General features: G+C 38.1%; 1 protein-coding gene across 1 annotated transcript in view; it reads left to right on the top strand.

Annotated features, from left to right (window-relative positions):
• KIAA1109 (KIAA1109 ortholog) overlaps nt 1-13,909 on the top strand; it is a 100,401-nt gene extending 86,492 nt beyond the window's left edge. Inside the window, exons 69-84 of the mRNA XM_009869187.1 lie at nt 56-195; nt 1,214-1,415; nt 1,805-2,008; nt 2,124-2,303; nt 2,631-2,768; nt 3,147-3,404; nt 4,590-4,740; nt 5,152-5,309; nt 5,804-5,996; nt 6,208-6,425; nt 7,089-7,340; nt 7,886-8,089; nt 9,513-9,707; nt 10,578-10,712; nt 12,361-12,526; nt 13,206-13,909. Of these exons, the coding sequence (XP_009867489.1) occupies nt 56-195; nt 1,214-1,415; nt 1,805-2,008; nt 2,124-2,303; nt 2,631-2,768; nt 3,147-3,404; nt 4,590-4,740; nt 5,152-5,309; nt 5,804-5,996; nt 6,208-6,425; nt 7,089-7,340; nt 7,886-8,089; nt 9,513-9,707; nt 10,578-10,712; nt 12,361-12,526; nt 13,206-13,422 (3,011 nt within the window). The 3' untranslated portion in view covers nt 13,423-13,909. The remainder of the gene's footprint in view (nt 1-55; nt 196-1,213; nt 1,416-1,804; nt 2,009-2,123; nt 2,304-2,630; nt 2,769-3,146; nt 3,405-4,589; nt 4,741-5,151; nt 5,310-5,803; nt 5,997-6,207; nt 6,426-7,088; nt 7,341-7,885; nt 8,090-9,512; nt 9,708-10,577; nt 10,713-12,360; nt 12,527-13,205) is intronic.
• The last annotated feature ends 84 nt before the right edge of the window (nt 13,910-13,993 follow it).

Raw genomic sequence — 13,993 nt, forward strand, 5'->3', positions numbered from 1 at the left:
ATCTGCTCTTGCCTTTGAGTTCCACTTTCTAATGAGTTCTTGTGCTTGTTAAAAGCTGTTAGTTCACAGGATGAAGACATGGGACAATTCGATATACAAGACCCCTTAGAAGAGTCCACGACATCATTAGTATCGTCCTCGACATCAGCATATTCGTCCTTCCCTGTAGATGTGGTGGTTTATGTACGAGTTCAGGTGAGGTTATAACTCAGCATTCAGTACAGTAAGCAATTCCAGTCACAGTCTTTGAGACAACCTGTGCTTCTAAGTTTCCTTTTTTAAAAAATAAATATTTCCTAGGATGTTAATGTCTGGTGTGACGACAAAATTGTACTCTTTTTAGTTATTCTGACATATTTTATTTACATGGAGGCTTTAGAAATGAGCTATTTTGAGAAATCACAAAAGTTCGAAGCAATTTTTTAAATTACTTCTTCCTTGTCTCTTTTGGGCTTTCTTGAAAGTATCCTTTTAACTAGTATTTCCATCCAATTTTATAGGTACCATTACAAAACAAAAATAATTCAAGATTTTTCTCAGTTTCTGTGGAAACTGTGGCAGTGTACAGTTACCATCTACAAGACATTTAATATTTGATGTGTCTGGCCTTTTTCTATCTGTAAGAGAGAAAAATGCTGCCACAGAGTGATTCAGAGCACTTGAGCTTGATTTGAACATTGTTGTTTGCTTTTTCCACTTTCCTAAAACATTTTTTCCTGGTATAAATTTGATAATGTTCCCAAATCAAACAGCATAGCCTAACAGCTGGCAGGGGTTATTCTTATGAAAATTATCCACAACAGTCTGTAACCTCTCTCGGATTTTCCTTGCAAACTTATTTGGCAAAGAATGTGTTGAGCAGAGCTGAGGCTTTCAGCATCAGCCCAAGTGATTCCTCTCACGTGAGATGAGCTATGAACTGATGTAGGCAGAACCAAGAGAGGGAGTCACACGTGTCCTCTGCTGCATCCAGGCTTCCTGTGTCTAAATTTTCCATCAGCTGATCCAAATAGTCGCCCTGGTGTTGGAGGGATTCCCTGAAATTAGTGCATCTACATCAACTTGTATTTCTAAAACCAGTCTGAAAAGGCTGCAATTTGCTTACGTGTAAAAAAATTATATACATATGTAACCCTTTGTAAGCCAAATTTGGGGTGGTTTTGGTGTTTTGTATTTGTCATTGCATGCTTTGTTTTTTTTTTCTGTTTTTCAGCCCTCTCAAATCAAGTTCAGTTGCTTGCCAGTATCAAGAGTTGAATGTATGCTAAAGTTGCCTTCCCTGGATCTTGTTTTCTCTTCAAACCGAGGAGAGCTGGAAACATTAGGCACGACGTACCCGTCAGAAAATGTGTCAGTTGGTGGCAGTACTTCACAGAGCAGCTCAAAGAATTCAGTTAGTAAATCTGGAGCACCAGGTAATGTGTATGCAGGTTTATACCGTATACAGCTTGTAGCATAAGTAAATATAAGGTTCTGTTGTCGGAAATAAGAGCAGAAGATAAGCTTTGACATATCTTAAGGCTAGACTTTTATGTATTGGCGAGTTCAGTAGGATTTCCTCTTGTATTATGACTTTTCCGTAAAAGCTTGCACAGAGACAGTATATTGAATTTTTGCTTGCTTTGGTTAAGTTCAGTTACAAAAGGCTAGCATCAATATGTAGAATATTTAAGCTATGTTGTTGCTACAGGAGCCTACTTTGATGTGCATTTGGTCTGCTTAATACTGATGTTGACAGCACAAAAACATTTTTAAACATGAAATAAGACTAAAACTAACTTTGGCCAAAAAAATATGACTTCAGGTTCCTCCCCTGGGCTGGGCAGCCCTCTGGGCAGAACACGGCACAGCAGCAGTCAGTCAGACTTGACTACTTCGAGTAGCAGCTCTTCAGGCCTGAGTTTTACTGCCTGCATGTCCGACTTTTCCCTCTACGTGTTCCACCCGTACGGAGCTGGAAAGCAGAAGTCTGCTGTTACTGTTCTAACGCCTGGCTCGGGAGCCTTAGGTACAGACCAAGTTTTTCTTTGCTTTAATGAATGTTGTTCGAGTTTAGCATAGTTTTCAGAACTGAAGATCCGACAAGGTCATGGAAGATAAAACTTTGTCCTTTCTGTTTCTAGGTAATGTGGATGAGGAACCAACTTCAGTCACTGGCCGAAAGGATTCTTTGAGCATTAACCTTGAGTTTGTGAAAGTCAGCCTGTCCCGAATAAGGCGTTCAGGAGGTTCCTCCTTTTTTGAAAGTCAGTCTGCGAGCAAAGCTGCCAGCAAGATAGATACTACGCTGATAAACATATCTGGTAAATGCTTGTTTCATTTTCAGGCCATCCTCAGATAACTAGAGAGCTGCTGTTTCAGTGAGACTTAACTCTCAGCACCTCTTGTTGATGTTCTGTGTGAGCCTTGTGCTTGTAGTGGGTAGTAAAAATTTTGCTCCTTTTGAGTCGAGATTGATACGTTACCTTTTAATGGTACTTGGGTTACGTATTTACAGATGCACCTTTTTAGCCTCATGATGAATTTAATGTAACTAAATTGACTTGCTCAAACACATCTGACATCAGTCTGTAACTGACCTGATACTACTGAGAGTTGACAGCTGTGTGTATATACTCTTTCTTTTTCAGCTGTCTGTGATATAGGGTCTGCTTCTTTTAAATACGATATGCGCCGACTCAGTGAGATTCTAGCCTTTCCGAGGGCTTGGTACAGGAGAAGCATTGCTAGACGGCTCTTCCTAGGTGATCAAACAATAAATTTACCAGGTAAGATACTCCTCCTTACTGTGAAAAATCTTCTTGTGCGAGATGATAAAGTGGTAATTTTATAAACGTTTATTACCTGTGCGTTATTAGATATATGACTAGATATAAATGTGTTAGAATGTATTCCAGATGCATATTCCACTCTAATTAGCTTAAAAGAAATTCCTGGAAAGAAAAAAATGGAAAAATTACAAGGTATGTGGTTGAACTACTTAAACAGTTTATATTAATGAAGACAGTAGGAAATCTTTAGTTATAAATGAAATATATTTTGACACATTCCAAATACTTCTTAGTGTATGGGAGGATATTGTTAAAGAAAAGTGAAATGGTTTTTCTGTCTTTGACATGCTGCTTTTTTAAAATTTTTTCTAGTAGCATCGGGTCCTGGCACACCAGACTCAATTGAAGGGGTAAGCCAGCATCTTTCTCCTGAATCGTCGAGGAAAGCGTACTGCAGGACGTGGGAGCAGCCCTGCCAGTCCGCTTCCTTTACACACATGGCACAGTCCCCCAATGTTTTTAATGAACACAGTGCAAGCAGCAGTATGTCACCTGGAACAGCATCTCATAGCTTGAAGTCTCCTGCTGTTACAAGATCCAGGAGTGTGTCTGACTCTTCAGTGCCTCAGAGAGGTTAGTAGGCAATGATTTCCCCAGGTTTTTTGTGAAGTGTTTCTGTCAGTTGTGTGAAAAAATGTATGTTATTACTGCTTTGTAGAAAGCAGCCATGAAACATTCTTTTCCACTGTGCCTGGGAGTGGACAGGCAACAGCTTAGAGAAAGGAAAATGTCTGAATTTTACTTTGTTGGCATCATTTGTACAAAATTGCAGTATCTTTTACTAGAGCAGGAGTTGTTTAGCTGGGATTAGATGACTTCTCCAGCTTAGTTTGATCTCATCATCATCTTCTTGGCTCTCTGTTCTCAGCCCAGCAATTACATTTGATCTCATCATCATCTTGGCTCTCTGTTCTCAGCCCAGCAATTACCACACTTTTAGCAGAGGGTCGGTATCACAGCTCACAGGTGAGGTCAGGTATTGCATTTCATCAGAGACTGGGCTCCCATGAAGAGGTGTAAATAATGATAGTTTCTATATAAGAAACTAACTTCATTTATTTTACTACAGATATAATTGTATTGCCTTATAGCAGTGTAGCACCAGCTGTGTGGAATATTTATGGCATTAGATACAGATAGAACATTTAGAAGAATGGTCCTTAGTTCAGGAAAAATATCTGTGAGAAAAGGAGACCTATTTTGTCTGTTTAGACTGCAGGCAAGATGATATATGTGTTAAGTTTTTAGGAGAAGACACAGTTGGAGAAGCATTTATGGCTGGTAGAGTGGCTTCCCGATAGGAAATGCAATTTTGCACAGGCTAATATGAGTGTTGCCAGGATTTTTATGACAAGAGCAAGGAAAACCCTAATACTTGGATTTCTGACTTGTCACTTGTGCAAGTAACTGCTACCTGAATATTGAAATACTGTTGATTAGGTTTTTTGATACACTGCTATATTTTAAACAGCTAAATAATTTAAAATATTCTCTGGCATGACTGGCTGCAAAATAAAAACTAATTTCTCTTAAATTTATCAGTAAAACATAAATGTGTAAAATAAATATGTAAAATGAGTCAATATCTATGATAACTAAAGTAACACATGTTGCAAATCCTCTAGTATTCACTTATTCTCCTCTGTAATTTTGTGGTGCTCTTTAAATACGGTGTTCCTCAGTCTTTTTGTAATTTGTAAAATGAATATATTCTGTCACATGGAATAATACATGTTTTTTGTCTGCTTCTTTGTTTAGATACTCTCTCAAAAACATCAACTCCATTTAATAAGTCAAATAAAGCTGGAAGCCAGCAAGGAACGCCATGGGAAACACTGGTTGTGTTTGCTATGAACCTAAAGCAGTTGAATGTTCAAATGAATATGAGCAATGTAATGGGCAATACCACGTAAGTATTTAACAAGCTCAGGCGTGTTTTAACAGACAGTGTTGTTTTGGGAGCATATAAACAATTTCACAACAGACTGTTAACAGCCTGTTGTCTTTAAATTTTTCCATTTTTAACTGTGAAGTCCCTCATGAATACTGGAGATGTTTAATCCTTAAGTTACGTGGTTTAATGACGTTATTTACTGCTTTCCAACAAATATTTTCCAGTTTCTTTTTTGACATCCTGGGAAATTGTTTCCTCCTTTAAATTCTTCCATTTTTAACTGTGAAGCCCCTCATGAATACTGGGAGATGTTTAATCCTTAAGTCACATGGTTTAACGACGTTATTTACTGCTTTCCAACAAATATTTTCCAGTTTCTTTTTTGACAGCCTGGGAAATTGTTTCCTCTTTTCACCTCGGCTCTAGGTGGACAACCAGCGGTTTGAAAAGCCAGGGTCGTCTCTCTGTGGGGAGCAGCAGAGATCGGGAAATCAGCATGTCGGTTGGCTTGGGGAGATCCCAGTTGGACTCCAGAGGGGGCGTTGTTGGAGGTACCATAGATGTTAACACCCTGGAGATGGTGGGTAAGTTGGAAAGCTGCCTGGTATTAATGTCTGCTCCAGACAATAAATGTGAAAAACTAAGGAATATACACAATACTTCACTTCGTGAACCTGCTGGTATATGAAGACTTTGGCTGCTTACTTGTGCTTTCTAACTCCAAAACACACTTTGAATTGAAGGGGTTGCCTTCAGTCTCGGGGTTGCTCTAAAACCACATTATCTAGTTGTGTAACCCTCCTGCACCCTTCAGCTGTCTGGACAAGTGGCAACTGAAAGATTTGATAGCATTTCAGCCTCTCCTAGAATTTTGCAAGTCTTGGAAATGCAAAACTGGCTTAGGAAAGAGGCTGGGTGTTGTGGCACTCCATTGGAGTCATGACCTTCCCATTCATCGGGGAAAAAAAAAGAGGACTTTGTCTATATCATGTGGATAGCATAAGGGCAGTATCACTGGAAAAAAAATCTTTTCTTACCTTGGACGCTGTTTTTCCGTGTTGCTTTGATTCTATTTCAGCTCATATTTCTGAACACCCAAACCAACAGCCCAGTCATAAAATTCAAATTACCATGGGTTCTACTGAAGCACGTGTTGACTATATGGGGTCCAGTATCCTCATGGGAATCTTCAGTAATGCTGATCTTAAACTACAGGACGAATGGAAAATTAATCTGTATAATGCTTTGGACTCAAGCATGTCTGATAAAAGGTAATACTGCTTTCAATGTCCAAAATGTGTACTGTTTGATAAGGTCAAATTCTGCTGATATGTCTTCTGTCCAGTATTGCTGACCAAAAATGTAAGCATCTGCTAGAAAACAAAGAGTTTGGTGTTGGTTTTAGGGTTGGTTGGTTCGTTGTGGGGTTATTTTGGGGGTTTTTGATTAACTGTTAATATTCTTGCTGTTTTTAATACTTAGTGAGATATTTGTCCATGGTGACTTGAAGTGGGATATCTTCCAAGTGATGATTTCAAGATCGACTACACCAGACCTAATAAAAATAGGAATGAAACTCCAGGAGTTCTTTACTCAGCAGTTTGATACAAGCAAGCGCGCTTTGTCCACTTGGGGACCTGTTCCTTACCTCCCTCCCAAGACAATGGCCAACAACTTGGAGAGAAGCTCACATGAGCAATGTAAGGGGTACAAAAAATATTCTTCCCAAGTAGGGTGTTTTAATTGTAGAAATCCCTCCGAGCAACTCTATACATGATAGAGTTGCTATAGATAGATATTTCAGGTCAGATAGATATACTCTATCTGACTTGAAATAGTTTCATTTTTACAGTTTTCCTATAAATTTGGGCTGACAATAGCCTTTCAACGAAGAATGCAATTATCTTGAGTATCCTACTAGACCTGGAGTATGATAATGAACTAATTTATGTTACTTTGGGGTTTTAGTTAAAAATATGTATTATGCTTAAAAATCTTTTTGCACTTTTCAGACTGTTTCAGTAGAGCTGAAATAGTTTTCAAAGTCTGTTTTCAAGTCTTTCATAAAAAACCTTTCTACTTTGAGTAGCAGTGTGTGATGTTAATCTCAGTTTTTATTAATGGTGAGCTGAAGCCTTAATTTGTCTGAACACAGAGTCACTGATTTCTAAGTATGCTTGTTCACGTACTCTTAAGCTACAGCCACATTAGATCAATCACAAAGATGAGACAGTGTCAACAAAATAGTTTTAAAAATATCACTCATATTTCCATGTTCTATTAAAAATATAAAGAAAGTAATCTTTTCCTGTATCTTGGACTTGAGTCAAGTTTGCTCTTGCTGTTTCATATTTACCTTCTAGTGCTGGATGCTGCCCATCATCGCCACTGGCCGGGAGTTTTGAAGGTGCTCTCCGGGTGCCATATATCCTTATTTCAGATGCCACTGCCAGAAGATGGAATGCAATTTGGAGGCTCCATGAGCCTGCACGGAAACCATATGACGCTGGCATGTTTTCACGGGCCTAATTTCCGCTCAAAATCATGGGCCTTATTTCACCTTGAAGAACCCAATATTGCATTTTGGACAGAAGCCCAGAAAGTTTGGGAAGATGGTAATTTATACTATTTCCTCACTTTTCCAGATTCCTTTAAATGAATTTTAAGGATGTATTGATATGTAAGGAGAAATCAAAGAAGAACTTATTTCTATCAATATTATTTTCCAAACATATACCACTTAACTAAAATAACAACTTCTTACCTCTCCATCTTCACCAAATTTGGTTTTGTCTGTGGACTAATGCAAAGTACCTTTTCAAATACGCTACATGTGTCCCTGATAACATGTCTACGAAGTGGAATGTCTGCCTTGTTAACGGCATGTCTGTGTTCATGTAGTCCTTGTTTTCTGTTTGTTTTTTGGTCGTCTTGCTTTTATTTGTCTTCATATTGAGAAGTTTTTACTGTCTGTAGCTGCTGAAGATTTAATTTTTTACTTGTCTGCAAGTTTTGTACCCTTTCTTAATGCCATTGGCACACTAATTATTCACATTAAATACCTGTGAGAGGAGAAATTCCACTACCCTTACCAAGCTGATTTTTTTCCATATTTTTTTCTGCCCCCTCTCACTCCTCACCTCTGACACCGTTAATGCAGGTACCAGTGAACACTCCACGTATATTGTGCAGACCCTGGACTTCCATTTGGGCCATAACACCATGGTCACCAAACCTTGTGGAGCTCTTGAAAGCCCGATGGCAACAATCACCAAGATAACCAGGCGCCGCCATGAAAACCCCCCGCACGGAGTCGCCAGCGTCAAAGAGTGGTTCAATTACGTTACGGCCACGAGGAACGAAGGTTTGCTTTGTGCTCGTGAAGCTGGTGGGATCGCTCTGCTTGCCAGGCAGCGCTCATTGTTGCACTGTTTAAATTTCAAGTGGGTTACAGGGATAAGGGAATGGGAAATAACTGAGAAAATGTTTTCTTCTCAAGAACCTTGGGGTGCCCAGCGGAACAAAGCACCATTATACGCTGAAGAGCTGCAAGTGCTACTGAGCTCTAAGTTCTTCTACAAACCATGCAGTAAAGCCAAAATGTTTTTGTTAGTGTGCAGGACACTTAGGTGTATGGCACTGCAGTAGTTCTAGTCTTCTCTTCCACTATATGCGAAAAAGGCTCTTGTTTCATGTCCACTTGTGATCTTGCAACATGAGGATATTTTTCACTGTATATGAAGGATTTACAGATTAATTGTAGTAGGAATATATTTTAGTCTCCTGTCACCACTTGGAAACAACTCATCTGTCTAAAGCTTTTGAACCTTCGGCTGCCTCTAGGTCTTAAAATGTTTTGAATTGCCTATTTAAATCATTGTTCATTGGAAAATGAAACTTCCAAGACAAAGTTAAAAGAAATGTTCAAGTGCAGCTGTTGCTATTTCATTCACAAACGGTACAATCCGTAGATGACACCAACAGAATTTCTGTGAAAGCACAAATAGCAGATCAAGGCATATAGTAAGAAATGAGATAATAATTTCTCGAAAAACTATTTTAAAATTATTGATACACTATACTAACATTTATTCCTTTTGCAAGACACAACAGGATAGTAGTGGTTGGAATTCACTAATACGGGCACAATAAGGTGTTTCTATGTAGCTACTGGGGCATCTAAGTTTACGAACAACATCTGACTGACATTTAGTAGCCGTGCTTTTGGGAACACAATAACAGATATAATCTTCTTAACAATCATGCATTGGCAATTTTACAAGGAAATAGTTAAATGTTCTTAACTTTTTGTGTCATCACTATTTTAACAACTGAAAAGTAACTCAAATCATCTTGCGCTTGTACTATGGGAAAACTCGTGTGACAGTGTTGGATTCTGGGTTGACAGTGATTTCTGACAGCAATGCTGCCTTGGTGGACTTAAAACATTTCTGATTAATATATTTAATACTTATTTTCCTTTTAAGTACTACCATATTTTCAAACACAAAGGACATACTTTTTGCCTATATGGGCTATGTATTACATGAAAGCTCATTACTACAACAGAGTTGTGATAGGGTGGTCAGGTGGATAAAATTTGGATTGAGGCTTCCAAAAAACAAAGATTCTTGCAAGTGCTTAGATGTCACGGTACTGAAACTAATATCTTCCTCTCCTCTTATGATGAGATGCATTTCATGAACGTTCGTCACCCTCTGTGGTGACAAGAACCTTTTTTTAAAATGAGGAGTACTGAATTCAGACATTTCCCTTTGTCCATGTAGAGTTAAACTTGCTTCGAAACGTTGATGCCAACAACCCAGAGAGCAGCACAACGGTGAAAAGCTCAAGCCTGCTGAGCGGCTTCAGAGGGGGCTCAAGTTACAACCACGAAACCGAAACCATCTTTGCGTTGCCGAGGATGCAACTGGATTTTAAATCTATTCATGTTCAAGAGCCCCAGGAGCCTTCATTACAAGGTGCAGTAAACTTAATTTGTCTCTTCTCGATCCAAATCCAAAACCCATAAATCAGGAGCTGAACACAAACCTACTGTGCTGATAAGAGTTGAGGATTTAATCTGAGAATTACTGCAAATCTGCAGGAAAGGATACCATCTCGTAACGTAAAATGTGGAGGGAATTCTGTTGAGAAAGTGAACATTTAGTCTAGAGACTTGTCACTATAGAAAAAAATTACTAAGATAAATGAATATGAACCTTTCAGCTAGGTTGACTGGTTTTAGGGTGTTGATTTTCTTTTTTTTAGTAAAATGAAAAAGTGAGATACAAACCTAAATTCTGTGCTCTTGCTTTCAAAATGTTATCTTGAGGCTACAGTTGATACTGCTGGAAAGTAAGACTTCTGAAGGTCTGAGATGTTAATGTAGATGTTTATCTTGCCTGAGCTGGGGTTTTACTCCATACCTCATTCTGGATAATGCTGTCAGTTAAGCCAACCTGTTTTGGTTGCTTTTTTTAACGGCCAAATTAGCAAAATCTGCCATCGGCTTTTCTTATTGTCTAAAATGATGCACTGATAGCGTAGAACAAGCTTGTGGTACTGCTTTAGGTTGAATTTCCATGTTGAGGATGATTGGAGTTGCTACATGGTAGTGTTACTTTGTTTTCAACATCTTTTATAAAATACCAGAGGCTGATTTCATGGGAAAACTGTTGAAAAAATGTCAAGGCTGCCGAACAGAAATGCTGATTGTGGTCCTTCCTCTCTTATGAGTCTCTGGTTCAGGAAAAGCAATGTCATTTTCAGATGATTTGTGTTGAAATTCTGCATATTTTTATATATCCTGTGTGTACTTAAAGTGTATTAATATTTTTATCTGACTGTAGATACAAGTGTTAAACCAAAGGTGGAATGCAGCGTAGTAACTGAATTTACAGACCACATTTGTGTAACTATGGATGCTGAACTGATCATGTTTCTGCATGACTTGGTATCTGCTTACCTAAAAGAAAAAGAAAAAGGTAAGTTATTTGTGAGGCATTTAACTTCCATGTTGGAATACGCGGATGAAAACTGCTTCAGGAAGTTATTACTTTTATTGCGGTGTCCTTTCCTCGACCCAATTGCTTTCAAGGCGTGCATTGTTCTGGCTTCAGAGAATGTTTTACTTCTGCGTCTGTGTTCAGCTGCAGCGTTCAAATGTGGCACGTGGATTCCTTAGCGATATGTGGGGTTTGCTAAGAAAAGCAAACGAAAGACTGATGAGTTTGATTTATATTTTAAGTTGACAAAATAAGGGATTTTTTGTTGTTGTTGTTGCAGACTTAAGGTGAACAAACAGCGTGACTGTGCTCTGTGATGACCTACGTGTTGAAGGCAAGGTCATCATCTAGTGCCGTTACGCTTTACAAGTACTTATTGCCACGAGTATCTAAAACCTAGGAAATTAAGACTTAGAAAACATCAATACGGCTCTGTAGGTGTTGATCGTAGACAAAATCATTTCAGATGCTTTATTTACTATAAGTATTAGTTAATTTTTTATTAGATGAGCTGCCATCACTGAAAGTAAAAACTGATTATTTCAAGTTTTATAACTTGAAATGTTAATATTTTCCAAATTTCACCAAATAATTCTACTCTAGGCTCTCGTTTCTGTACTTTTTTCTTGAAAGGCTTCCACAAGAGTTATGTAGCATAGTAGTGTATGTGTAAAGGATGAGTTACCACTAGATTCAAAGTCACATACTGAGGTTTTTCTGGTGTGTGTGAAATTGTTTTTTCCATAGCAGTTTGCGTTTATTACTGAACTACATAGAAAATGTAACATTTATTGACGTGATGTAATATGATGTGATGTACAAATGTAACACAATGTAGAACACATTAAATTCACTATTTTGAAAGTTCATCTTTGTAACTAACCATATCAAAATGTTGTATATGTAATTCTGTACAACTTAGGAATGTTTCCTTACAAGGATTTTGTAGTAAAACGTCCCAACAGGTGCATAAAATAACAAAAGGGGAAGGTAATTTTTTTTGTTGGAACTTTGTCAAAAAAATTGGTTTCAAGGTATCTTAAATCACAATTTAATCCAAATTCACAGATTTGTTTTTGTTTTAGGAAATACGTTGTTTGGAGGAGGAGGTGCTGTTCCTTTTCTCTATCCCAGGAGTTCAGTAAGAGCTGGGTTCAGGTCGTCTTGATGCCTTTGGGCAAAGATGTAACTGCACCATTCCCCAACTGTCCTCCTCCTCAGATACTAGTCCATCAATCTAAACAAAACATGTCCTCAATTAGGAGCATGTCTGTATTTTGCTTTTGGAATGGAATATGCCTTGCTGAATGCCAGGATGAGTTTGGAAGATAGTGCGTGTATATGGATGCTTTTGATCATCAGAGGGAAGGGAGAATCCCACATTCCAGTGTTATCTGGTGCCTACTGTAGTTTCCATGGGATTTTTTTTTTTTTTTTTTTACTAGTGCTTTGTTCAAACCAAAACTGTTTGAAAGTGATTCTGTTCACCGGAAACACAAGGTGGTTCTTGCTTTTTTCCATCTGTGTGCTTTTGTGTTCTTTAAACAGTGTACAAAGAGAATTCAAGTGAGATGCTCATTGACTGACTCGTATGGGTTTGGTTTTTTCCCCTCTCTCCATTTTGTAGCAATTTTTCCTCCTCGCATTTTGGCTGCTCGGCCCGGGCAGAAGAACTCTGTTGGTGTTCTTGAGGACAGTTCCACTGACAAAGAGGCAGAGGAAAGCATTTCTTACACTACAGTCGACTGGAGAGAATTTATGTGCAATACCTGGCATTTGGAACCCACGCTCAGGTACCAAGCAGGCAATTTTTTGTCAATGCTGATGCTGTTGAGCTCTTCAGAGGATCAATCCTGTGGATGCTGTTACCGGTTTGTCATTGGTTATCAGTGCTGCTAGAAAAGATACCCGGTACCATGACATGACAAAAACTGGATAAGGCCATTACCTACTACATCCGTTAACTTCTAGATTAGAATTTATAGATATTAAAGATATTGTTGGAAGCTCTTCAGAATAAGGATACAGCAAAATTCAACTCGTCAAGGACCACAGATTGCTGTGTTTCGTGCTCTCCTACAACTGTACATTCATGTTCTGCCATATAGTTTTTTGGGATCATTCACATACCAAAACAAGACATGAACCCAGGCCCAACAAATGCTGACATTTCCTGTTAGCAGTAATGATGAATCAGTTGAGACTTCATCTGGAGGCAACCACCTCTGGAGTTGTTTTTACCTCGTTAAGCATCCTCTTCCTTTGAGAGGATGTTCCATTGGTAATCTTCATCTTATCTGTGTCAATTAAGTTTGAAACAATGGCTTTTGGACTTAGGTTGATCAGAAGTAACAGTGGTAAAATTTATGTAAAAAATAAAAATAACAATTAAAAATTCATGTCTGTTTATACAAATGCCCACTGCTGTGTTCATATATTTGAGATTGAGTCCTCTATTTATTGGTTTTATAGATTAATATCCTGGACTGGGAGAAAAATTGATCCTGTTGGCGTTGACTACATCCTCCAAAAGCTGGGCTTTCACCACGCGAGGACTACTATTCCCAAGTGGCTGCAGCGCGGTGTCATGGATCCTTTGGACAAAGTTTTGTCAGTCCTTATCAAGAAACTTGGTACTGCACTACAGGATGAAAAAGAAAAGAAAGGAAAAGACAAAGAGGAATACTAAAAGTATAATATGACAACTGTAATTCCGTTTGATTTTATCAAAGTGTTTTATTATACTTTTAAAATATGGTTTAAAGAGAAACCTAACAGCTTTTTGCTACCCTTATTTAAGACTTACATTGTGAGTAACTGTTTACTGTGGTACATGATACCATTCTGTATTTGAAGTTATTGCATGATGACGACCAATGTCTAGTCTGTGAAGGAATAGCTGGAACACTGTAAATTGGCTCCTCAGCGTCCTCTGGTTTACGATGTGCAATACGACTCCTGCATCTTTAAAATACTTGCAGATTAACTGTGAATTTTCATAAACTTTATTTGCCATAACACAGACCCCTTGTTGATGTGACCGGTAATTTGATTTGTTGATGTAGACTTGTGTAAATTATATATATATATATAACTTATGAAACTGTGATTGCCTTAGTGCTAAAAAAAATCATTAAGTTTATTACACTTGTAATAAAATTTAACTATTGTACAGGCCTTTTTTTGGTTGTTGTTGTTGGAACTTACTTGATTTAAATAAAAAAAATTGAAACAAGTGTTTTAAGTGTGATTTAACACGG

The sequence above is a fragment of the Apaloderma vittatum genome, unplaced genomic scaffold (assembly GCF_000703405.1).
Source record: "Apaloderma vittatum isolate BGI_N311 unplaced genomic scaffold, ASM70340v1 scaffold11035, whole genome shotgun sequence".
Lineage (NCBI taxonomy): Eukaryota > Metazoa > Chordata > Aves > Trogoniformes > Trogonidae > Apaloderma > Apaloderma vittatum.